Source organism: Drosophila biarmipes, chromosome 2L (genome assembly GCF_025231255.1).
Source record: "Drosophila biarmipes strain raj3 chromosome 2L, RU_DBia_V1.1, whole genome shotgun sequence".
NCBI classification, from domain to species: Eukaryota; Metazoa; Arthropoda; class Insecta; order Diptera; family Drosophilidae; genus Drosophila; species Drosophila biarmipes.
Genome location: NC_066612.1, coordinates 7,283,190 through 7,310,240, shown reverse-complemented (window position 1 = coordinate 7,310,240; position 27,051 = coordinate 7,283,190). Strand labels below are relative to the sequence as shown.

The window sequence follows — 27,051 nt, the reverse complement described above, 5'->3', positions numbered from 1 at the left end:
TTTCCTTTGAGTTGGCGATTTTTCAGAATCAAAAGTTGTTTGAAAAATGATTAGTATGGCAAATTTTTTAAATATTCCCCCATGATAAATACTGTGTAGTCATCGTAATGCGGAGAAATCCATTCACCGGAATGGATCCTACTCATCGAGTCGTTATCCAGCGCAAACAGCTGACTAACCCGGCGATCGCCGAGGGGCCCCCACTATATGGACGCCGTTCCCGACAGCCCGCCTGTGGGTGGTGCAGCTTTTCATAGCCACCTACACTAACTCACTGCGCCAATATTTACACAACATTGATGGACATGTACGGTGTGTTTACCTACTTTGTAGGTGCTTCGGTTTCGGTGCCCCCTTGTTATGTGCCCAAACATACGTACATACCTCTCATGTGCCATAGATCGGGCCTATTTACTTATGTATTATTCTGCCGCTATTTATAACTGGCATACTAATTTGTAATTTGTTTAATGATTCACTTAGCGAACTTTATGAACTGTGGGAACTGGAGTTGTGTGGGGACCTATCTCTACGGGTATTGCAATCCATTGCAGCACTTGGCTTGTTGACCCAACTCGTTAGTCGCGATAAGGCTGTTTCCGAGAAGTCCATAAAGAATATTAGCTCTGATTTGTGTTTAGCATTGCCCCGATCAATCAGCGTTACCTGTTGTGGGGGCTTATAACACAAACCATTTCCATCTATTTTGGCTCTTCAGCCACCGCATGGTGTAAACAATTTCTGGCTGGGATCTCCGCCGCCTTAAGTAAACAACAAATTTCAATGGTCTATTCAAAAATTAATTCGCAATTTACTGATGAACATCTCTTGCGTCTCTGACTTCTCGAATTGTCTCAACGTTTTCGGGGCAAAATTAGTACAGCATTAAGATTCCCAGACACTTTTCTTATCGATTACATCAAAATGGTTGGTTCTTCTTCGGGTTGCCTTTATAAACCAGTTCTCAGTTCCCTTTTCGAAAAAAAAGGTAAAGCCGAGTGAAAACCACAATAATAATTCCCATAATTATAACAATGAACCGCACAGATACAGAAATCCGACCAAAAAAGAGATATCCAAGTGTCGCCGTCCCCAAAACAACAACAGCAAATAAAGCCAGCAAGAAGCAGAAGACGAGTAAGAGGTAGATGTGGAAGAGGAATCACAGTGTGGTTTGCTTTGAAATACAAACTTTTGTGGTTACAAGTTTTTTTTCTAGACCACAGCAAAAGTCTGTTTCTCCGGTCTTTCATTCGATGGCAAAGCCAAAGAAGTTGTGACTGCCAAAACAAAAGCAGAAAACGGAAAAATAACCAAGAAGAACCAAAGCCTGGAGAGATGGAGATGGATGTACGTATGGGCTGGATGGAGAAAAAGGTGTGTTGTGTAGGAAATGATACGGATACCGAACGAAATAAAGTCGGAAGAAGTCTTCAGGAAGCAGTGGCGTAGGCAGCTCAGTTTATGGGGGTAAAATGAAGAAAATTCCTTAACAATATAAGTATCTTTAATATCCATATCGCAAATATTACGAAGAAGATATAAAATGTATCCTCAAGATAGAACTTCGCCTAGGCCACTGTTCGCCAAGACAGTTTCAGAGTTTTTCTCAGTTTTGTCATGGTTGTTATTATACATTTCTTTTCCCATTCCTCTCGGTTTGCGGTGGTAAAACTTTAACAACTTCTTAAGAGTTGGGGAGGGGCCCCGAAAATCAAGTTCCAGCCAAGATAACCAAACAGACCTCGCCTCCAATCATATAAATATGACAGTGACGGGGCACAAACGACATTTAAATGTGCCCAAAGTTAGTTGGAAGAGCGTTTTAGGCTGGGAAATGTGCCGTTAGTACAGCTTAAGTTCAATTAAAAGCCTCGTCGCCATTTTGCTGCCTCAACTTCAATTTCAATTATGTGCGAGGGGAGAACAAAGTACAAAAAAAGAGATGAGGCAGGCGGTCGGTCTGCAGCGTTTCGCTCCAGAAAGGCCCGTAAAAATGTGTCATGGCTGGCAGTTGAACTAAATTACCGCCAGCCGAAGCTAACTCGTCTCTGAGTTTGGTTCTACTCGTTAATGCACTGAAAATAATTAGGTGAATGTTCTATGTGATGAATGTGATTATCATTTGTGGTATCTATTTCAATAATAGAACCAGAATCGAACCATAAGATAAAGGTACAACATGTATTCTATTAATTTTGATGTAGATCGGGTAAAAAACAAATTAATTTTTTTTATTTTAAATTTTATTTTTTATTTTAAATTTTATTTTTTATTTTGTTTTTTATTTATTGTATTTTATTTTTTATTTATTTTATTTTTTATTTCTGTATTTTTCATTTTTATTTTTTGTTTTATTATTTTTTTTTATTAATTTTTTTATTATTATTTTTTGTATAATATTTTTTTTTATTATTTGTTGTATTATATTTTTTTTTTTTTTATTTTTTGTATTATATTTTTAAATTATTTTTCTTATTATTTTTTTTTTGTTTCATGTCTATGATTTCGTTTATTTGTATTTATTTGCATTATTTTTCCTTGTGTACTCAATCACTCGACGTGTCGCACCACCTGATGATGAGTGGCTCGGCCGTAATTTGTTGGCTTCCTGCTGCCGCCTGCAACAAGCCGCTGCACATGCACCGCTTGGCTACACTCCGTTCTACTGCCCCATCCCTGGACTCCGTTGCCGTAGCTTCGCTTCCATTTTCACGCCCCATCGTTTGGGTTCAATGCGCCACAGGCTCGGACCCACATCAGCCACATCGGAGAACCAATTATCCTGCCCCTTCTGACACACACGAGCCAAAAATTGATAAAGCAAATCCATCATATGCTTTTATATTTTGGCAAATTAAGGTGCCACCCGGTGGCAGACACCGCCAGGGGCACCTGTCATTAGCTATACTAATTACGCCCACCCTGCTCCATCGCTTGACCAAAGTTGAATGCCTTGAGAAAGAAATGCACGCACGTGCCCCTCCGGATTTCCCACTATACAAATATCTATATGGTCGTTACATATATATGTGATGAAGTTTGCAAGCGGGTTGCGAAAATGGAGTTTTGTTTTATTTGATTTTTCCCCGGTTTATTTAGTTTTGCTTTCCGTCCGCCCATCCACCGCTCTTTTGTAATCCGCACGTAAACCGTTTTACTTTTCCCAGACTTTTATGCGAATTTCATAGTCGCTTTGTTGTTGCTGCTTTTACTTAATGCTTCGCACACGTCAACCTAAAAAAACACCAAACTGAAAACGATGAAGAAAAACAGAGTTACAGCCACGGCAAAAGCGCGGAAAAAGGTCACACACCTCGATTTTGGCGGTACAGTGGTCGAATAAGCAGAACTTTGGAAGATTTCAATATTTGGAGATAAAAAAAAAAGACTATTAGAAATTGTTTTTCCACACATAAAAAATATTACAAATTTTGATTATGAATACGGATTTCTTTTAAAAGTATAACTTTTATTAGAGATTTTAAGACAACTAAAGAATATAATTCAGGCATATTGTTCTTAAATTAAGAACATTCGTTCTTCTCAGTTGGAATTCAATGTTCTTAATTTAAGAACAAAATGGTGAGAAGAGACAATGCACATGACAGATAAAGAATATAAATAGTGAACATTGTTCTTGAATTAAGAAGATTCGTTGTTGAGAACCGTGTAAGCACATTTTGACTTCAATGTTCTCAATTTAAGAACAAAATGGTGAGAAGAGACAAGTTAAATATCACTGTTGGATCACTGTGCTAATCACCCTTTTCCTGGTTCCCAAATCGTTTCCCCCACGAGTACTTGTGATTTTTGCGAAGGATGGACACGTCCAAAGTCCAAGGAGCCAGGACATGATGCGCAGGTGCGCCGCTCCCTTTTGGAATCGAATCGCATTGCGTTTAACCCTCTGCGTGCGGCCCGCTTCAATTTCAATTTTGTAAATTGAGTTTACATTTCGATTTATTGACACGACCTGACTTCGATTGCGACGTCTTTACGCTGCTCCCTGCTCCTTGGGCTCTCCTCTTACCCGATCCCTGCACTTTGACTGACATTTATTACCATTTGTGTGCCGGCTTCGGTTTCCTGGCGCTTTTGCGATTTATGCAATCGATGGAAGGAACTTTCATTCGCAAGGAAAAATGGCGTCCGGGAGGTTAAGGGAGGATTGTGCAAATGTAAAGAATTTAATCAGAGGAAATAGCCCTGTGATTTTGAGAGATTTTTATTTTTTAAGGTAACACTATAATCCAGCAGCTGTCTGCCCATGGCTCATTTAAAAAAGATGCGGGGAAAACTGCTTCCTGGTAAATCCCTGCATTATCTATTATTTGTTGTTGTGAGCCAAGCTCAGGCTGCAATTTGAGCAATTCCATTTAAATTCGGAATCCATCCAGAAATGTGAAATGTCATGCCATTTGAATGTGAAGTCAGGCAACATGGCATGCCGCGAACGTGTTGCAAACAAAAACAGAAACCGAAATGCACATGAAAACACTGCTTTTCGGAACTCTCTCATCTCTCAACCACGCATCCTAGTGAAAATTTTCCACTTGAGTTTTCTTGGTTTTCATTTTTCCTTTCTTTTTGTTTTGCTGCCCATTCATGCATGCCAAAGACTTCTTCCGTTTTGCCCAAAAGAAAAAATAAGAAGGAAAACAAGAGCGACATGTGTTTGAGATGAAGTGTAGTCTTTCTGGTGGTTGGAAAAATCATCATGGAGGTTCAGGGTGATTTCTCTTAAACATAATCTCAATTTCCATTTTTCACCTGCCTAAATGGGCCCGCATCCACTTAGCCGTCTTTTCCCCTGATTTTTCCTTTTGCCTGCTTATCAGTAGCAATTTGTCTATTATCTGCTGGTCTAGGTCCAGGACTTGTAGGCCAATTTCGGCATTTTTCCCGCCGCCTTTCGCCGTGATAAATGTGCCGAGTCGGTAAATCCGCTCAAGCCTGATTAAGTGAATTATTATGCCGCAGTCGCAGTCGTCCAGTTTTCCACTGCGTTCCCTGGGTTCCTTCGCATTCGTCATGCATGTGTAGACACACAAGAAGCAGCCGCCACCGTCGACGCATCACCATCGTCATCATCATTGTAGTCATTATTGCAGTCGGAAAAGGCAGAGCCACAGCCATAGCCATCAAATATTGTTTATGTTCCAACAAATAGTGCCCGCTCTTTCTAATCAGCCGAGCGAACGCTTGTTGCATTTGTACCTGCTTGACCTGCTCGACGGTGATGCTCGGTGATGGTGTATCTGCATCTGCAACTGCAACTGCATCTGCTGCCCCTCCGCACAGCCATCCCATCCCTCTCGCAGTGTAGCTGCTGTATCTACTGCTCTTGATCCATTTCCATTTCCATGGATTTTGTGCGTGTTGCTCATTACGCTACTCGATGGTTGCCCCTCTTGGCTTTGGATTACAGTGAGGCTTGCAAATGGATGTACTTTTGTTTGGGAGATTTTTCAAAATTTTAAAATGGAGTACTTTCAAAGTATTAATTTTAGTAAATTATTGAAAAAACATTTTAAAGATAGAAAAAGGTTGCTTTTATTTTAAGATCTTTTAAGTAAAAGATTCTTTTACATTTTCAATGAGAAGGTCTTTCAAGTTCGGTTTTCTAAATTCTTATGAAACATATTTTAAAGTTTAAAAAATGATTTATGAAATCGGACAAATACTTCAATAGATTTATTACTAATGAAAATTACAATATTCCTTGCACTTATTAAGGTTCCTTAAAAATGGCTCCAAAATTGTACTCCATCTTGAGGTAGTTTCCTTGTCTCAGTATCTCATATCTGAACTTGTTCTAATTTTGTATCTTTTCATTTTTTGTAACCCACTGTATCTTGTGGCGCTCACTGCACTTCTGTCTTCTCACTTTTTCTGGCTGCTTCATTGAGCTTTGGTTGGCTGCAGTCACGTCAGCACAAACATCCACGTCCAAACATCTCGGTGGACGAGCGGGGCTCAAATTAATATAACGTTCTGATTCCCTGGAAATGCGAGTACGCGCTGGCAATTGACTGCGATGATGTGGGATAGATTATGGACTTCGGTTTAATTGCGAAATTATGCCGAGATGAACATTGCATAATTATCCAGCTGCTGGCCGGCGGCCATAGTAATTTGCAGTTAACTTTGTTAATTGAGGAAATTGAATGACCATATATCTACACATATGATGGGAAGTGTGTGTTCTCTACTAAAAATAACCCACAGATTTAAATAGTTATGTAATGTAAGACACTCTGCAGACATCCGTTGGCCATAAACTAAAAACTTAATAGAATTTCTATCGAAATCTTCACTCTAAACAAATGTCATGGGATAACCAACAAAGCGAAGCCAAGGAAAAATGAGACTCTCATCATCAATAGAGGAAATTTATGGCTTTCAATTGAGGGTGGAGAGCGACTAATGTAAACAATCAATGGCCAAAGTTTGTGGTGTAATTGGCCAAGTAACTCCCACAATTTTATTGCGGGCGCATACATATTATTTTCGTTTTTTTTTGGGCATCTGCCGGCACATTAGGGCAATTTTCATGCCTCAACCGGGTTGGTATTGTGGCATGCAGACACGTCAACTTCTCATTAAGATAAGCGCTTTTTCGGCTTTCTGGCTTCCTGGGTTTCGGGTTGCTCCCGCCGTGAAGTTCCTGCTCCTGATGGATCTCTCCTTAAAGGGGCGAAATCAAAGTGCCCCGCCAATTGTCGCATGCAAGGCGGTGAATTGCATTTCGCCAGGAGACCTGCAGGGTGCCTTCGTCTTTAGCAGTCCTGGTCGATGGCACACGCCATCTGTCCCGGGAAGCGAAGCAACTGCCAAGGAGCCCGCTTCCCGGTGGCTGGCCCCCTGCTGCCTTTTTGGTAATAAATTCCAAAACATGCAAAGGCTGGGGAATGCAATAAAATAGCAGCGGCTGCAATGGAACCCATTTGCCATTGCCATTTGCCATTCCCAACTTACCCTAGATTCCGCATTCAACTGCCGTTTTTTTTTCTTATATTTGGCAACTTTCCAGCCGCATTTTTATGTGCTAATTTACTAGAACGACTTGCTGAAACAACCGTTGTTGCTTCGGGCCAACTTTTTGGACTGGCCAACTCCTACAAGCCGACGCCTTGGGCACAAACAATTAAAACGACGACGCTGGCCGATAAACAAGCCAAGATAAGTCAACGCCGCTTCGACCGACGACCACACAGGTCCCGGGTTTACCGAGCTCGCCAGTTACCAAGTCCCTGTTTTCAGTTACCAACTACCAAGGTCCGCAGACTGCAGCATATGCTACACATTTGGCCAGCAGTCGCTCTCCCCCCGCGCGTGTGTGTGCTACCAATAAATTTCCGAAATACCTTCTTGCCTTACCTGGCGAAGAGCAATTTTTTCATTAGCGCGTTCAGCGTGGCGGGGTAGCTCATTTCTAAGTAGCCATCGCCATCGCCATCGCCATCGATGGTGAAGAAGTGAAGTAAAATTAAGGGGAAGATCTCTTGGTAAGGGAAACAATTGCAGCAATTGGAGAATTTCAACAACTTTTTAGGGAACCCGCCCTGCCGCCAGGTTGGTCACTTAGGGCCTTTGTGAGTTTATCTGCCAGGAATGGGGCAGTTATTTATGGTCTTCTTTAAGGAGACAAGTGGGAGGGCACTTTTTTAGGGTTTGTTGAGGAAAACTAGGGGAAAATATATAAAATATATTATAAGATGCAAGAAGAGTTTAAGTTAAGTTTTATATAAATGCAAAATATACATTTAAAATACCTTTGTATAGAAATATCAAATTCAATTTCACAATCTGATCACTTCTTTAGTTTTCGAAAGGCATCCCACTTCGATCATCAACTTTCGTAATCCCCAAGATCGCCTGGCCAGCTCGTCTCTCTGGGTCGCTCTTCCCAGTGCCAAGTGCAGAAGACGAGGAATTCCTATGTGCAACGTTATTGCTGGCTTTCGAGAATTGCATTTTTATTGTCTGCCACTTTGTTGTGTTTGCTGCCCATGCTGGCGAGTGGCCTGCACTGGACTCGGCCTGCCCGCCACTTCTTGATCTTGTTCCTCCGTGGCTGGTGTTTTTGTATAAATAAACCATATGGTTAAAAGCGTAGCAGAATAATTCTACGAGCTGCCTGCCTTTTTCTTACTCGGCTGCCCATCGTCAACGCTTCTTGTCTCCCGTGTTCTTGGCTTTACTTTTTTGTAGAACCTGGCTCGGTGGTTATACGTACCTTCCTTCTAACTGTGTTGGCAGTGTTGTTTTGTGTGGCTGGGATGATGGAGTTCTGCTTGAGTGCGTTTGTAAATGTTTTATCAAAATGTCTTGTGCCGTGCGCCCTCTCTCTCTGGCATTGTGTTACATTTATACGTACACTCGTTTGCCTCGCATCGCACGATCATTAACCGCAAAACATTATTGTGGCATGTTCGCTCGCTGGTTCTTCCTCTGCTGCTGTTGCTCGGTACACAGAGAAAAATATGTATCCAAAATTGTTACCTATAATTCCAGTCCATATCTATAATATTGGGCTTATCAAAAAGCATATTTAACCATTGAAATGCACGTTTCTTTCACCCATTTCTCGTAAATGATATACTTTTTGACAAATTTCAAACTGATCTTTAAAAATAAACACTATTATTGTTTCCTACATTTTTATCTGATGATAAATGTGGTGTATCTCTTAAAAAATCCATTCTTCCAATGAAATTGTAATGGAAAGTATACGTTTTTGTAAACCAAGTTCCGATTTTTCCCTGTGGTTGTGCCACCTTGTCCCACCTTGGCTCACCTTTTCCTTCCTTTTCCCCTCCTGATATTGTTGTTTGTTCAGCTTGGCTTGGCGATTCTCGGAACTGGGGCCGCAAAATATGTTGCACAACGCGAAATGGCTAAAATTGCAAGGCCCAAATCGCCTTAGCCCCCTAAATCTCGTATAACCCTTCCCCCACACCCATCCACTTGAGTCTTGGAGTGACCTCTCCACTGGCGCCAACTGGGAGGTGTCTATGTCACACAATATATATATAGACGGCTATATAGATGCTGTTGCCAAGTCGAAGACTTCCCAGACAGCCGGCAGACACAAAAAAGGGCAGCATCAATGAAAGCGATGCCGGCAAAAGCGCGCACACAGCTATTGATAGATATACGGATACGGATACAGATACAGATACATCTATAAATGTATAGCTATGGAGATGCATAGATACGTCGGCTCCTCTGATTTTCTATTTCGTTTTTTTCCTCTCCTCGTCGCTCTTCAAATCGATCGATTTCATGCGCTGCGACAAGCCGTAAATCACACGCCAGACCGACCGCCTGCAGTATCTATATATCTATCCATCCACCAGATATATGTACAAGCATGTATCTGCGGCCCTTTTCCTTTTGGACTTTAAAGTTTTTCGCTCCGTTTCAATTCGATTTCATGGCGATTTATTTACGCACTGCAAATCAAAGACGAAGCCCACTAATTGCTGAATTAAAAGCCCATTAAACGCGTCCATAAACTTGAAGTTTTCTTTAGAGCTGTGAAAATGCATCTTAATTGTTCGATGCCATGAAAATCGTTTGGCAGAAAGTGTGTAGAATGGAATTAAAAGGCTGATAGTTGTGGGAAAAAGTAAAGTAAATCAAGCATCGAAAAGAAGAAGGAATTGTTTTTCATAAAGTTTATACCAGAGTTGCTTTAAAACAACTTAAAGTGGCTAATAACACGCTCCGCATCGATTAAATGGACTGCTCCTTTAGAGACTTAATGGCTCTGCAACTGCCCACTTGCAATTGCAACCTGCAGATGCTTGACTTATCTTTCAGATGGACCCATTTAAGCTGTTCACATTCCAGGAACTATAACGTTTAACGAACGCAGCGCAGTCGGGGAAGAGTATCATTAAATGCGAGCCTCCAACAGCAGGCCATTTAATCACAGGCCTCGAGAAGACCCGGCTTGCCTGGGATATGTTTCAATAAATTCCAGCAAATCAAAACATACAAAACATATTCCACTCTCCAGGGGGATTCGGGGGGAAAGTGGTCGTCGAGTTCAGAATGGGGATCCCGAGATCCCGACCAAGAGTCAAGAACTGGGCGCACGCGTAATGGCTAATGAATGCGCGAATGCCTCGCGGCGGCATCCACATAAGTCAATGCAACCACGACTTTGCCGGTCAGCGATCCGATTCTTAGTCCGAATCTGCTGGATGCATGGCAGCCTTGCCCTGAGCACAAAGGAGCTCTGCGAGGAAGGGCAAAAAATACTACAACATCCAAACCAGAAGACGTAATGGCTCATAAAGCAAAAACTTAAAGAGAAGGCATTACATGAATGGAAGGTTTATCAAGTCTAAGGAGCGATTTAAAGACCCTTAAATATATACCAAAAAATACATCAGATTTACCTTATATTCCTTTTTTTTGATGATTCTATCAGAATATTTCAGATCATATATTTAGCTGAACAATTTTAATAACTATCGAGTTCCTAAGCTCACAAAAATGTAGTAATTCTTGGGATGTTCATTTTATTATTCGTTGTTCATCAAGCAAACTTCCAAAAATGAATCCTGTTGCACTTCCAGCCTGTTGCCCGTTCCATTACAAATCTCTTGTTAATTTGTGCCTACCTTTTTTTTGGGCAGGGGGCAGGGCAGAGGAGGAAGAATGAATAAGAGCCAAGAGCAGCAACAGCCGCCAAACATTGGAAAACATCTGCTGTTTCCACTGCCAGTTGATGAACTCGATTCCACTCGCACAGTTGGCCGTCTCACTTGCTCCCGCTCCAGCCGAGCATGGCTTCTCTCGTTCGCGCGTCTGTTGCGCAGGCGCACAAGTACACGGCACTACAGTACAGTGGTGGTCAACACAATAGCAACACTATAAGGGATCATAAAAATATTTAAAATTTGAAGTCTAATTTTGTTAAAAGTAATTATTTTGTCTTAAGTAAAAAGACATTTTGGAAGCATTACAAATTATTCTTAATAGTGAATTTAAAATACGAGTTAAATATTAAAATTATAAAATTAAAATCTACATTATAAACGAATTTTTAAAACAGTAAGACAACCTGAGATTTAATAGCAAATTTGGGAAATGTTTAAACTTAAACTTTTCTAAGATGATCACTTTCTTTTTTAAATAAATAATTATTTTCACCAAGCTGTAGGATGTACTCACATTAGTACACAAAACGGCTGGCACTTCCACCGCGGGCCCTCCGCCTTCTCGGAGGCCCTCCTGCTCCGCTCGATCGCCGGCTTCTCCTCGTTCCTCTGGCTCTTGGCAGCCAGTCGTCTTCAATGCTTTTCCATTTATAATTCTCATGCCTCGCTGCAATGCATTTTCACCCCTCCGGTGCCGGGGCGAAGCCATCTCGCTTGCCCTGGTTCTGTGTCTTTTTTAATTTGGTTCACGAAATACCTCGCGTTGTTGTTGAAATTCTTTGGCAATCGGCCGCACTCCTTTGGCTGGGCAGCCCTCTCGCTCGCACCCGGCTTTGTCTGGCAGTCGCTCGATTTTTGACAGGTGGTGGAGTTTTGTATTCAATTTCTTCGGGCCGCCGAGGTCTTGGAGCGACTTTTGCTCTTGGCTCTGGGTTTGGGTTCGAATTTGAGTTCGAGTCTGGGTCTGGGCTTGGGTCTGGGTTCCCCTGCTTATTTCGTTTTTAGTTTTGTGTTGTTTTTTCGGGCTGTATTTTTGCCTATTCATAAAAATGAAAATAAGTTCAGACAGCAGCAGGAGCAGGAGCAAAGGAGCGGACAAAAGATTGCCAGACATATGGAGAGCTGGCTGTAAGGAAGCTGGGAGGCTGATCATGAGGATGCTTCAGTTCAATGCACTTTGTGAAATTAGTTTTCTCTCTGGTACTAATTGGATTCTTTTCTCTCCCTCTTCCAGGATGCGGCTGTAGGTTAGAGGACTCTCAACCAGGAGGCATTCGAGATCGCAGGAACCCACATATAAATACAGAGGTCATGTCGCAGCAAGTGTTCTCGGCGCATCCAGCGCTGGCGGTGGAGCAGCTGCAGCAGGCGGCGGAGCAGGAGGAGCACAACCCAAGTAGTAGTAATCATTACCAGCAACGATCGGCGGCGCAGAGCAGGCGGCATGCCAAGGCCACGCCCAAGAAGTTCACCCTGAGCAGGAGCTGTGCTGGCGGCGGCGGATCGGCGGGAACCCTGAGCGGAGTCCACCAGCAGAAAGTCACAACCAGTTCACCAAATCCCGCCATCAGTCCGGAGTCGAGGAAAACCCTGCCGGTGCGGACAAACTACGCGGCGGTGGACGACGACGATGACATCGAGTGCGAGGATGTCGATGAGGTGAACTTTGGCCAGCAGGAGAAGGAGGCCGGTAGCCGGCAACCAACCAAAGACTGTGGCACCGATGAGACGGATCATGTGCAGCAGCGCCACAAAAACACATCGACGATATCGGCAGCTACGACGACGACGACGAGCAGGCATCACCACCAGGATGGAGGAGGAGGAGGAGGCGGCGGCGGTGACCAGAGTGATTTGAGCAGCGTGATCAGCTCGCCGTCGGTTAGCACAGTCTCCTCGCCCCTTTCCACGCCCACCCGGCTGCCACAGGCGCTGCAGCAGCAGCAGCAGCTGCACTGTTGCCAGAAATCCAGTGGCATGGAGTCCCGGGCGAGAACGTCGCCGCAACAGAACCAGCATCCGCACAGGCAACACCACCACCACCACCAGCAGAAGCAGCACCACCATCACCACCATCATCACCACCTCACGGCAGCGGGTTGTGCGGGAGGAGGTGGTGGAGGAGGCGGCTCTGGAGGATCGGGATCCTGCAAGGCCAAGAAGCTCGACCCCCGACTGAATCCCTCGCCCTATCGCCAGCTATTGCCCATCGCCCTGTGCCTACTGTCCTTCGCGACTGTCTTTGCCACATTAATAGTTTACATGGATACGACAGGTGAGTCCTCTTCGACATGCTTAAATATCCTCTATCCTGTCCAGTGTTTACTTATTTAAATTTGATATCTTTGGCATATGTCATCTGTTTTTCGGTTTTTTTTTCTTCGGTTCGTTCGGGAACCCAAACACAATTTTTTCCACCGGATGTAGGCTGTGTTTGCCTTGGCTGAAGATCCGTTCTCTGTCTTCCTTTTTTGTTGTTCAAATGGTTGTCCTTTCCCCGTAATGGGCACACTTTTAAGATTAGTTTACGCGTCATCTAAACTGGCCATCAGCGCATCTTTTGTCATAGATCGCTGCCTCTTTCCCCCCCCTCGAGTTTGCTTAAGGTCTGCATTTTTTCTTTATTTTTTGCCAATATCTTTTTGGCGTGGGCGTGTTTGCTGCGTTGGCTGGCGCAGTGGCGCTTCCTGTCAGCAATCGCTTGGCAACAGGCAATATCGCAGCTGTCGCTGCTGTTTTGTGTTGCTGTTGTGCTGCGGTGCCGTTGTCATTGCCCCAAAACGTTGCCATCGATGAGGCAGCCCGGACACGTGCTGCTTGCCCCCCGGCTGCGCCTCCGCGTTTCAAAGGCAGCCGCCCCAACGTCAAGGGAATATCTAATTGCCTTGTTGGAACAGAACTTTGCCATCGTTTGCGGAGCCATTATGGCTAGTTGACTTGGTAGAACAGTGTAAATAAATAGTTGTTTCTGCAACAAGAGGATAGTTATTGTGGGTTCTCCTAAAGAATTGTAAAGATATCTTCAAAAAGACCTGTAAATCACATTTTTATTAATCGGAATGCAGATACATCTACTTAAATAGATAGAGAAACCCATTCTTATCAACGTGATCCATGAGGCATTGTAAAAGTCATAATCTTATCAAATTCCTTGAAATTCCTTAGATATATATCTAATCAGTCTTCGATAAGAATATCATTTTGCAAACGTGATAAGTTCAAGAATCACAGGCTTGTAAGCTCCATCGCTTCCCCCACGCAGCCTTCCCTTGAATGATCCATCTCGCAAACCTTGTAACCTATCTATCTATCCGAGGGATGACTCATTTCCCCGACTAGCTTAGTTAGCTTGGCCATCTATCCGCATTATTGTCCAGATCGCGGACAGCTGTCGGATGGGGCAATTTCTTTTAATTCGCTAAAATATTTTGTTGTCGCCGAGACGAAATTACAGCCCCGTCGAGTGGAGGGGGAATGCCAGTGTAAATTTTCGTTGCGATCTCTGGTCGCTAGTCTAGTACGAAAGTACGAAACAAATTCGCTTAATTTGGATTGCCTGCGGCTGGCTGGCGCTCAATGAAAGCGGAAAGTATCTTACAAGCGAAATTGTTTTGCATATGATGTGAGCTCGCTGCCGACGGATCGCCGACGCTGGCGCCGAAGTATTATTGAGTGATTCATGTGGGGCTGCAGAGTGACTAAGGGCTACTAAGTGTAAACACCCAAGACCAGGCCCCAAAAAATCAATGTCAGTCCATTGTTGTTGCAGCTGTAGGAACCAACATCCACTTCTGGCGAGGGGGGACATTTTAAAATTCCACTCGGGTGTTGGCAATTTTCGCTTTGACGTTGATATTTTTCGCCTCCTCGAGTTGCTTCCTTTGGGCCAAAGACATCTTCTTCCGTAGCGCCAACTTCTTCCTATCCTGTTTTTTTTCCATGAGAATTTTATGCAAATTCTTTGCTGATTTGGATTTGAACAGCATTACTTTCCAGCTGATCAGTGTGAAAGAATGCAAGTTCTTGTGATTAGTCATTTGTGTTTGTTATATGCAATCTCTGATGAAATTATAAAGAATTTCTTTATCGATTCTGGAAGATATTTAAGAAGAAGAAACAAAGTTTCTCGTTATAAATTTGTCTATGAAATGTCAAAATTGTTATTTAATTCATGGCTTGACTTCTTGTTTCCTTTTTCCTCTTGTGGTTTAATGCCATTAAAAACTGTATAAAATCGAAACGATGATTGCTGCTGATTTTCTGCTATAAATTCGTAATTTCATGCACTCAGTCAAGTGCTCAGAAGGGGTTATAATTCAACATCTTATTGGCTGTAATATCCGACTCTTTTGTTTTTCTGTGGCTCGTCGCCACGTCGACTAGACTGAATGGGCTGGGTCTCTTTTTGATTCGATTCGAATGGGTTCGATGGGTAGGAAGGTCTTATAAGTACGAGTATGGTATCTCCGAGTTCTCCGCTTGGGCGTGTCACTTGTCGGCTGACGTCGCTGCTGCTGCTGCTGGACAGTCCCATTTTTATGGCTCATTGATGGCTCTATTAGGTTTATACGAGCGAACGGATTCATAAACAAAAATAATCATAAATTAGGCATTCCTTCTGCTGTCCATTCTCCATCGTATTCTTCACTTTTCCCCCCAGATACAAAAGCAGAGTGGATATAAATTTAACACGTTCCGTGCGGAGGCACAAAGGTTGAGGTTGAGAAAAAAAGGTTGAAGCTTTGCCGGGGTCGAGATTTCCTCAAATCATGCACTTGACAGAACCAAAGCGAGCCCGAAATGCGCTTATTAAAGTGACAAATTTTTTTGGCTTCGGAATGTGTGTCGACCTTCCCCCGGAGCATTTCCCAAGCCGATAAACCTCTGACCATGACTTTACAGAACCCAAATACCAAATGCCAACTCTCACATTCAGTTTTTTCTGCTTGCCTACGCTCTTCTTGTTACAAATTCAGCCTCGGCCGCATTTTGTTTCCATTTCTTTGTGGCTTCGGCACTTCTCATGACCATATGATAGTGGTGATGATGGTCCCCCACAGTCCAATCCCTGGACTTGTTGTAACAGTCACGTTCCAGACTTTTGATTGTTGCAATGACCGAGGCACTTCTGGGTTCCTCTCTGGGGAGAGATTCCGAATCGGAAATTGCATTTGATGTTTGGCGGCATTTCATAAATGGGGAAATGTAGTTGGGGAAGTCATAGAATGAAGTTATGAGATAGAACTATAAATTAGCGCTTATTATAGAGCTAGCTTTTAATTTACTTTAATTATATAGGTACTAAAATTAGCAGGTTCATCCAATTGGAAAGTTGGTCAATGATTTTGCATAAAAAGAATCCATCAACTATAATAAAAATTAATTAATTGATAGTTTTATTAATTTACCAATGAATGGTTTCAACATTATAGTTAAGCTATACTTTTCTGATGTTTTAAGCGAGGTTAACGAACTCATATTTAAATAGTGGTATTTGCCATTAAATATTTTTATCATTTTCGTTTTGGGAACTTGTTTTACTTATATAGTATATAAATATACAAATATTCCGTCAACTCGTTTCCATTTCTATTGGCTGTCGAACACATGTCCAACATGGATAATAGGTATTTCCCTCTATTATCCGCCACCCAACTTGATTTATTCCTCCCTCGGATTGCATTGATTTGCGCCATAATCCAAACATAGCCTACTTATTGACGCCGGGCCATGTGATTACTTAGTCATCGATTAGCTGGCTTTCACTTCTCCCCCGCCCGCTCTTAACTGATTGGTAACTGGCAACTACTGTTGCCATCTTCGCACGCCATGCCGCGCCTTCCGGCGACGTTGCCGCGTTTCACTTGTTGTTGACATGGCTCGTGGCTCTCCAAAAGGGGGAGTGTGCAGGTGGCCAGGTGCAGTGTCATTAGCCTCACCTTTGACAGTAGTCGGTAACCAAAAAAAAAAAAGACGACCCTTACAAGTACCTCAAATCGTATTACCCCATTTGTGGAATAAGAGCGCAACTTTTATGTTGTTGGATTCGACAGAAAGGTAAAAGGAAAATATCTAGTTATAATACAACATCTATTTGTATTCCTTGTATTGGTTTTTTACGTTTGCCATCCTAGTGTTTTCCTGTGCATCTCCACCACCTTTGCCTTCGTATCGAACACGCCCCCAAAGGTCGTAGCATTAATCATGTTAAGATGGCATTATCTTCACACCAGCGGTGATTACACGATGTCGTCGTCGTCACTGTCGTCTGGCCTTCATTGGTGACAATTTGCAAATTGCAACTTTAATTGAAATTTACAACTTGAACTCCATTGTACATGTATGCCAGCACTACCACTAATGACTTAATTCCCGTTAGGCACGCAGTCTGTTTATAGGGCGGGGTCTCCCAACGGCGGAGGGGTCTTGACAAGTACCTCTTTGGTCCGACTGCTCCTAAGCAGTTTTAACTACTCTGGATTATTTTCAGACATTAATCCTACATCTAAAAAAAATCATAGTAATGGGTTAGAAAAAGATCTAATAACTTTTAAATAATGTTAATCCTAGATGAAAATATGATGTTTTAAGGTATTTGTTAACTTTTTTTTTCAAAATTTGTAAGAAAAGTGATAAGTTATTCACAGTCTTAACGATTTAACCTTCCAAATTTATATGTTTAAGAACATTTATTTCCAAAACTTGAACAGGAATGCTTGTTTTTTTCTCAGTTACAAGGAATAGCTCACATTATTATTACCTATTGGGATTGTTTTAGTTCTCCAGCTATTTTTCTGTGTGTACTATTTACTAACCTCCCCTGCTAGCCACCGGATGTCATTCTGTTCCTCCACTCCCGGCTTAGTTTGCCTTGTGATTCATAATTTTCGTGTGCAGTTGCCAACATTGTTGCATGGCCCCCAAACCCGGTGAAATGGCAGTGGAGAAAATCCACCCCCGCAGCGCTGGAAATCGTGGTCGTCGTCGTCGTCGTCGTCGTCTGGACTGCGTGACATGGTCTGCGGTTCGTTCGGTGGCTTCGCGTGGCTCCGACGGAGATGATCAACCTTTGGAGGACGGCTACGACAAAAGCGCAGCGAGTGCTCAATTTGAAAAGCAGAGCTCAAATGGCATTATCACAGCATGCGCCACAGCGGACTCGCGATGGAATATCGCATGGAACCACTTCTTGTACTTATTCCCTTCCCTACTCACTCTTTCCTTAGTGGCCGCACCACCCGCATGTGGGTTTTGGGTTTTGCAACCCTCCCTGCCAGTGCAAGTGCGCCATTTCTTTGGCGTCGTGTGGGTTCTCCTCGGGAAATTGCCCGGCGATAAGGTTAATAAGAAGAAAAACAACAGCAGCGGGAGCTGAAATACTGCCCTCGTGCCTGCTTTATCGGGATTTGGTTGAGAGATATTTCAATCGGGGTTGATGAATGGTTGAGCAGGGAACGTTTAACACATCGAAACGGGGTTAAAGGTTGGCCCGTTTCAATGGGGTCATATATCGTATTCAGAGCCACGTTGCCATGTATCAGTTCTTAAGTGGTGACTAAATTTATGATCTATACCTTGTAAAGGGAATCTAGAGTATTACATTTTACTTTATAAGTTCTAGTGTTATTTTCCCGAAGATTGGCATGTTCTACATTCTGTATAAAACGTTTCCCTCGTTTCTCCACCCACTTAATGCATTTCACACCTGATCACGTGATGCACAAAGTTGGCCCTGCATTGGCCTTTCCATTTCGCCGTGTGCACCGCGTTAAATGGGCCTTTGCAGGCGGTGATTATGATCCGACCCAGATAGATTAGGCCCACTCTTGGACGCATTTGCTAAATAAGACAGGCGCTTGCGTTGCTTGTTTTGTTGCCACATGCCAGACATGTAGAGCCATTCGTCGTTATCAACATGGAAACGGGCCATTTTGAATAGCGCCAAACAAGCAATTACAGGCCAGGCAAGGACTAGAACCGATGCCAGGCGAATCGTTGCGCAAATCAATAACTGAACTACTAGGCAATGGCAAATGGGACATGGGGAACACGCAATTCCAGGTCCCTGTTTCAGGCCGCGGATTGGGTATTACACAACAAGGGTAACATTGCCACGTCGCAGTGCCCTCAAAAAACAGAAAAACAAAGACAAACTAACTTGGAAGATAAAGTTCTGCTTACTTCTAAAGGCATGCACTCTAAATATAGTTTGTTGTGTAGTCGTAGAACGTTGGAACTGAAAGTATCTTAAAGTTAAAAGTTAGATTAAGGGTTTTTCTTTCCTGATTTGTAGGTTTTTCAGATAAAAAGGTGACCCATAAATATTTCTGTTAGCATATGCAAAAAGGAAACTATATTTTACAATTTGTAATATTTTGTACAGCTCTGTTTCTTTCTGTGCATATTAATATTACATCTTTTCCGAGGAGTGTATTTTTTTTCGTAAACTTTTAGCCGCAATTGAAAATGCATAAAAGTTGTGGGTTTTACTTGTGCCTTTCTCGCTCACCCCGGCTTTTTATTTGCCTGCCCGCCTTTGTTGAATTATTGAATAGGGCGTGCACTGGCAGGGCAAGTCCGTCTTGTGCTACCCCTCGAAGCACCAGAAACCCCCTGGAAACCCCCGAATACCCCCGAAGAACCCCCGAATAATCTGAATAAACCGCCGCCCGAGGACGACGGGAGCGGGCAACCAGGCAACTTAAAGTTTGCCGCCGCTTAACCGCAATTAAACGTTGCTCCTCGGTCGAGTCCGTCGACTCCTTCTGTGGGTAATGTTGTCCGCCGCCATTGAATATAATTTTCGGGACCGTCCTGCCCTGTCATTTGTCTTGCCCACCCTGAGCCACGACGGGAACGACGGCGACGACGACGACGACGACCCCTTGTGCAAATTAGAAATGTCAGCTTTTGACACCGAAATTGCTGCGCCCGAGGGCAGATTTTTTCCCCACACCATAAAATACCATTCCATACCACACCATTCTTTTCATTCATTTTCATTTTTCGGTTTTATACATCGGATTTACATGTGTTCGCATTTAACGGTCCAAGACCGCCTTTATTGCACATCTGTCGGGGGTTAGGATCATACTATTGGATGCCTGGAGGCATATTTTCCCGGTATGCTGGTAGGCAAACGATCGAATAATTCACTTAACTTCTAATCGTTAGGTGTAATGCGAGACCCAACATCAACGAGCTATCAGATTTCCACAGTAATGGCCGCATAAATTCCCCCCAACTAGTCCGCTGGGCACCACTTTCCCTGCCAAGATCGGCTTTTGGTGTTAATTAGTGCAAGTTTTCGCTTGGGGTCTCTCGTCGGGGAAATTACAGAAAATGTCTCCTCTGCGTTCGGCTAAATTATAGTGGTTTGTCTAAATGGCCGGCAACTGTTTTGGCCCCGGCTTTTTCTGCCGTCCCTCTGGTATATGCATTATAATAAACTTTATGGCCATTTTGTGACCGAAACATAAAATTTTAGCTCAAAATTTGCATGGCACATTTGCGTTAAATGGGCAACGAGCAAGAGAAAAATAAATATAAAAATATATATTTGTATAACGACTTGGTTTTTGGGTGAGGCGGCTATAACGATGTGAATTCGTCTGACGAACCGGAGCGAGAAATAATGACGTACCAGTAGCCGAAATGGAAGATCGATTTGCCTAGATGTTTGCCACGCTTTCCGCCCACGTCGCATTTCTTTTAGCCAAATCTAAATCATTTGGACTCATTATTTAAAGCTTTGAAGGTTCTGGGAAATTTGTACGGAAAAAGAATGGCATGATTCTCAAAATGAATTGGGTCTCGAAAGTATGACTTTTGGATTTTTAGTTTTCATTAAACCTAATTTATTTTAATCATTTGGAATTATTGTTTAATGTTTTTAAGGGTTCTAGGAAATATGTACAGGAAAAGAATGGCGTGATTCTCAGAATGAATTGGGTCTCGAAGGTATGACTCTTGGATTTTTAGATTTTATTAAGCCTTTATTTATGATATTTAGTAGGCTTATGCAATCACTTAGTTACGCCTTCAACTGTGAACTTTTCGCATAAGTAACCTTTCCATTTCGCAGCCACTTCTTAGTTATATCACTACTGAAAATCCCCTAAGTTGGTCATCAAACCTTGGCCTTTTGGGAGCGGCTTAAAGTCCGCCCGAGCTGTGCCACAAATTGTTGCAAGCACATTTAATATATTTTAATTTCCTTCGGCTTTTACGATTTGTTTCGCCGGAGGCCAGGTGAAACGAAACAAAAAGTGGAAATTGGCACAAGGAAAGTGTGAAAAGCAAATAAAACCCAAGTGTGTCCGAGTGTATGTACGATATGACTGTGCGGAGTGCGGCGGCATCAACTAAAACCGAACTACGGCAAATCGTTGGCTTTTTGCTGCTAGGGTTTATGGACAGGTTGGCCGGCTTGGCTCTCTGACATGAGTCAAGGGGCCCGGGGGAGATGGGGTCGGATGGCGATGGGGTCATGTGCTAAATATCAAAGGCCGTGCGCTCATTATACTTTATGGGCCGGCAAAGCGGCCAAAAAAGGCGAGGTCATCGTTGCTGTTTCCTTCTCCCGACCTTGGGGTCTACTCTTCCTTTACTTTTGGCTATTACCTATACAATTTATGCCAAACTGGCATGGCATATGCCCAAATGTTGGCTAGCAACTTTAAGGGTTAAGTTGTAGAGTTATTCATGACTATATATCTTTAATAGGCTGTTTTGGGGAACATCTTCTCTTACCTACCTGATTCCTTATGAATCTGCTCCTTAGCAGATAGTTTACCCCAAAGATTATCTTAAATCCACTTCTCGGCGGAGCTCTCCTCTCTAAAGGCGGACTCAATTTGCAATTTCCAATGCAAATGTGGTCAATGCGCTCCAATTGGCAGCGAAGCGTGGCCGAGCTTGAGCCACACACACGCCATGCGTCCAGTGGTGCAACAAGTTTTAATTAAATCCAATTACTGCCACTACAACTAACTTGCAACTGATCTTTCGATTTGATTTTCTATCTTTGCAGAGATCCGCCATCAGCAGTTTCGGCTGAACATGTCGCGCGACTACGAGCTGAATGGGGTTGCCCAAGACGATCCCGCACTCATTGCATTCCTGCGCCAGATCCACATGGGCAAGTACCTGGGCAAGGCGTCGCCCAAGGTCGCGGCTGCGTCAACAGTGGGCGGAGGTCCACCGCCGCCCAGTGCCCCCCGGCTGGCCACCGCCGGCTCGACATTCGGCGCAAGCGGCAACAGCAGCGGCAGTGGAGCCGATCAGCTGGCCCACTATGTGGCCGATCTGGTGGGCGGGAAGATGAATGGAGCGGTGATCCAGTCGCTGAGCGGGCCGCTCGCCCATCTGATCACGGCGCCCTGGCTGAGCGAGCAGCTCAACTGGATGGGCGTGCTAGTGGAGCCGGAGCCGCGATGGTACTTCACGTTGCGCAAGCAGAATGCCCAGCGGGCGCGCATGCAGGTGGTGCACGCCTGTGTCTCGCCCAATACCTATCCCAAAGAGGTGAGTTGTCCACTGAGATCGGTGATGGGAGCCGTAAATAGTTGGCAATCTTGTGTTCCTTATGACAGAAGCCCTTTTCAAATGATAAAAATCATACAAAACTGCAAAGTAAAGCCATAGATGAAGCTAAATTCTCTTCAAGTTAGTTTCGTCTAGTTGAAAGGCTACTTCCCATCACTGCCACAACTGCTATTTGTATCTTACAGAATCAGTATCTAATTTTCGCCGCTTTCCCCACAGATTACCATACACAACGAGGATGTGCGCATCAATAGTCTGCACGACGAGGAGACCTCGTGGTTCAACTCGCGTGTCAAATGCTTTCCGCTCTACACAATCATGCTGGCATGTGAGCGCACCGAATACGATCTGCTTAGTCTGGGCGTACAGGGGCATGAGCTGGAGGTGAGTGACCCACTGCCATAACTCTCTTAAAACACTTTCGCTAAACGGTTTTCGTTTCCCCCTACAGATCTTGCAGACGCTGCCCTTCGACAAAGTTAAAATCGATGTGATATCGATACATTTGCTCGAGGACCACGAGGACGTACACGACTATGTGCTGGACATCACCAGGTTCCTGGCGGGCAAGTCCTACAAGCTGCAGCGCAAGATCGGGCGGAACTACTTCTACCAGCGGCTCAATGCCAGCGCCAGTCGCACGCGCAAGAAAGACATCCTGCTGCTGAAGACGCCCTAGGCCCGAGAGCCAAAACGAACGATCGAAGGATCAGAGGATCCTGCTGGGAAACAGATGACCGGACGACATCGAAGTGAAGACAAGCGTTAGAAAACGAGAAAAAAGAAAGTAGTTACTGAACACTTGGCAGCGAAGCGAGAGATTATTAAAACTCTCAAACTGAACTCTATGTTATAATGATAATTATTACTTTACATACGCTACACTAACGATATCGTTTATATATACTGTATACCGATTATGATATATATTGTACGAGTAGAATCTTAGTTTTTGTAAAACTCAAATCTCCTTTTTCCCTACCCCCAAAAAAACATATTATATCACCTTTATGTTATTATTTCCATTTATTTTTTGTCGAAATTGTTTTTTTGTGAGCGTGTACGCGTGTACAAGCAGAGTGCACAGAACAATTGTGTTGATTGAAAACACATTACTATATACATATATGCATATAACGTATTATGATTTGCTATAAGCTATGCTAAATGAATGTTAATCTAAGAGTACGCACGCCCGCCCGCCCCTTTTCGATGTATAAATTAAATTGCAACCGGCGCGGCGAGTTCGGATAATGAACGAGAAATTATTGTAACTGCTCTGCTACTAGGCTTAGGTCGGCTATCTCCTACCAACTACCCAACTATCTATCTACGCGAGTTTATGTTATATCCAATGCTTTATCTAGTAATCAATAAGTGAACAAAACCTAACGTAAATTATTGTTTAAACTGGCGCCGGACGACGAAGGCGGAAGAGCAGCGCAAAACTAAATACAGAAATATTTAAATTATATTAAATTATTGAACCAAACCAAGCACATCCATACTACACATACACATAAACACCACCATTGTACACACAACACACACTAGCGCAAGCGAATAAATATATAGAAAACTCATTTGCAAAATCTGCTTTCAACTCATCTCATACTCATAGTTACAACATAAGCGAACCATTAAATTAAATAACAGAAATGGAGATCGAAGAGATCGAACTAGTAAAAACGAGGCAGCATTCAAAAGTTATTACCAGCAATTACGAAATAGAGCAAACATTAGAGAAAAAAACACCCAATGACACTTACACTACACTCATGCACATCTTATGTACTCCATGTACTAGTGAATAAACAAAGTAAATAAATGTAAATGTAGCGCAACGAAATTACATGTAAAACACCTCGTATTTCAATTACATTTTAGTAATTATGTATTATTATTTTTTATGTGCACCCACTTAGACACAGATAAAGATCGGTGACAGTTGTTGCAAGTGCCGCGAACTCGTTGCACCTCGCCCCCACCCTCAAAACAAAAAACACTCACAACACAGACTTATAGCCAGAAACAGATATTGAATTGAGAGCCTAGTAGAGAATCAGTGCCTTCGACTTAGACTTGAAACGAAAACCAAAATCTAAGCATAATCGTTTTGTACATAGAGAGAGAGCATTGAGCAGCAACCGTCACTAGAACAGAACATTTGTTGTTACCATTTGCCGTCTGTTAAACTTGCCTTACCGATATGATGAGACGACGGTGATGCCCCACTCAGTCTTCACTCAGTTACCACACACTCAAATCCGTCACAACTATGAAAACTAACTACAGAAACTCGACTAAATCACAAGAAACACATCACCTTAGTCCTAAGTACAGTGCTAATGTCTGTTTTTTTAAGCCTAATTCTAATTACTTAGTTGTATCTTGTGTAAATTAGCGTTTAACCAAATTTTAAGTAGGCTATTATGATAACCATTTGATTTGGCCTTGTCCATAGCACATACATCCCGCATTGCATCACGCCCCCCAAAAGAAACAGTACCCATACCATACAGCATAATACAAAAGCAAAAGGCTAACTCATGCTAAGCTCGACATCGAACTAGAAATTGTATTTACAGCGAGCGTAAAACTAAGGAAACAAATTTTATAGTTAATATAAAAAATAAAGAATCAAAAACTTATGAAATTCCATTGACTTTTTGTTTGTCCACCCATCGCTTTTAGTTCCATCGTTTGAGATCATACCAAGAACTATATCTATGGCATAAATCGAAATTGTTTATCTTATGAAATTGACTTGAAAACTGTTGAGATACACAGTGACACGAGTACATATTCTAAACTACTACTACTGAAAATGGAAAAGAAAAACCGAATACTTATGAGAATTTTGAATGCAACTTCGCCGCCACTTATTATAGTTAGATACTTGCTAACAAATTGAAAAGAAAGGGCCTGCAACTATGACAAAATAATTACTATGAATACCAACAAAATTTACACGAATTCAATGAATGAAATAAATATTTACATGAAATGTAATGGAATATAATGCTTTTAATTGTGGGGGTTAGAAGTTAATTTTTTTGATGATATTTTTAATTTTAAGGATCTTAAGTACTCGAAGGGGCATTTCCTGCTTAAGCTGCCACAGCCGACAAGTATGCAGCGTTTTATGGCAGCCCTTTTTCATTGCCTACATTCCTGCGCCCCACTCAAAATGGCTTCCCGTCCCCTGAAAAGTAATGGCCGCCGGATGCCACTGGCAACCTGTTGCCAAACAGCACTAACCCCTTGCCTCGAAGTGCAAAGCTCAACGTTTAACGAGCCGCTTTCGCCGGCAGCCGTCATAATCCCTTCATCGAGGCGGAAACAGAACTCATTAAAGCGGCATTAGCATGCAGCTCGCTTTTTAGCCAAGTGATCAAATTAATTTGCCGAGCCAACTGCGACGCCTTGGCATGTGCACGGTCATTGTCTAGGTTTCGGGGAGGGGGTTCTTGGTGTCCTGGCATGGGGTGGACTGAAGAGGACCTCTTCCAATGCAACGGCGCTACCTGGAAGTGGCTGCCTTGGGTATGGGTGGCCCATCTCCGGGTGCCGCCTACGTTTGCAACAGGCTGTTGTGGCGGAGCTTTTCCGGACGGAAAACCAGCGCAGGCGCCGCTCTGACACACTAACACAGAGGCAACGGACAGGCGCAGTGGGTGGCCACAGCCTCGGACTTCCTCGTTTTCCTCGGGCCTCACGAAAGTGAAAGCTGCGACTTTCAAACTGTTGCGTCCTGGCTCGGCACTCAGAATTCGGGGCAAAATCAATAGCCATAAAGTTTGGCCAGGGCAAACAGCTGTCAACCTACGTCAAATGGTTTGCAGGGGTGGTGGGCCGCAATGTTTGCGTAGCCCGGCCATTGTTGTTGCTCTAGGACAGCTTTTGCGGCGGGATAACCCTTCGATTCCAGGGGGCTATTTGTTGCCAAAAGCTGCTAAGATACCCTGTAAATTCCAGGGGACTCACTTAGGGAACTACGTTCTTTTCTCGTGTTTTTTAGGTTTATAGTGATAAAATATTACTTTTTCGTAATTAATTGGCTGTTACCTTTGACTTTTGACACTAAATTCTTTAAATGTCGCTAACAAAGTATGTCAAAATACAGCTACAAGCCCCTAATTAGCATTCACAATTTTTAATTTTAACTTTAAATATTCATGAATTAATTATTATTAATGAATTAGTTTAAAAACAATTTATACACGAAAAATATTATACACAAATAGTAAAGAAAAACTTGTTAAAAAAAAAATATTTTATTACAATATGGAAAGTCAAGGTTGTTGTCAAGGTTGAAAAAATTGTTTAAAAATATTGCTTCTATAATAAATAATCATGGAAAAAAAATAATACATAATGACAGACAACCTTTTTAAAATAAAAAGTTGTTATTACAATTAAAAAGAATTTAAATACGAAGAAATGTTTTTGTGAGACTTAAAGCTTATATACTCTAAGATAGCCCAAAAATAAATATAGTTTTCCAAGTATTTCACACCCATAAAATGTGATAGTCCAGTGCTTTCTTTTTGGCCGCATCTGTGGGCCACTGAAAGCATGCTCGAAAGCTTAACGAGCTTTATCTTTATGGTGCGTGTGCCTAACCTACAGCACACACTCGCACACACCCATACATGCGCCGTAAGTGAAATGCGTAGGAATTTTCGACTGCTGCTGGGTGCGTGTGCGGCTGTGTGGGTGAGGGCACACTGTACAGTACATACGCCAGCAAGCGAACAGCCGAAACTCCGAGCCGCGAGCTGCGGGTCCACGAGAGCGACTACGAGGCAGGGCTGCCGAGGAT

General features: G+C 42.9%; 2 protein-coding genes across 2 annotated transcripts in view; one reads left to right on the top strand and one right to left on the bottom strand.

Annotated features, from left to right (window-relative positions):
* The window catches only part of LOC108027820 (protein Star), a 29,800-nt gene extending 5,991 nt beyond the window's left edge, over window positions 1–23,809 (top strand). Inside the window, exons 2-5 of the mRNA XM_017099399.3 lie at window positions 11,914–12,954; window positions 21,712–22,205; window positions 22,446–22,610; window positions 22,678–23,809. Of these exons, the coding sequence (XP_016954888.1) occupies window positions 11,991–12,954; window positions 21,712–22,205; window positions 22,446–22,610; window positions 22,678–22,905 (1,851 nt within the window). The 5' untranslated portion in view covers window positions 11,914–11,990 and the 3' untranslated portion in view covers window positions 22,906–23,809. The remainder of the gene's footprint in view (window positions 1–11,913; window positions 12,955–21,711; window positions 22,206–22,445; window positions 22,611–22,677) is intronic.
* LOC127010642 (uncharacterized) lies at window positions 10,200–11,349 on the bottom strand. Its single transcript, XM_050884970.1, has 3 exons — window positions 11,194–11,349; window positions 10,641–10,890; window positions 10,200–10,252 (listed from the first exon to the last, which is right to left on the bottom strand). Exons 1-3 carry the CDS (start codon window positions 11,338–11,340, stop codon window positions 10,200–10,202), a joined length of 450 nt encoding a protein of 149 aa, XP_050740927.1. The 5' UTR covers window positions 11,341–11,349.
* Window positions 23,810–27,051: the final 3,242 nt, after the last annotated feature.

Coding starts and splice junctions, on each gene's coding strand:
- LOC127010642 (XM_050884970.1), bottom strand. CDS start 11,340: ATGAGAATTATAAATGGAAAAGCATTGAAGACGACTGGCTGCCAAGAG. Junction 10,891..11,193: donor CAGCCGTTTTGTGTACTAAT/GTGAGTACATCC, acceptor GATCCCTTATAG/TGTTGCTATTGTGTTGACCA. Junction 10,253..10,640: donor GCCCCCTGCCCAAAAAAAAG/GTAGGCACAAAT, acceptor CCTTCCTCGCAG/AGCTCCTTTGTGCTCAGGGC.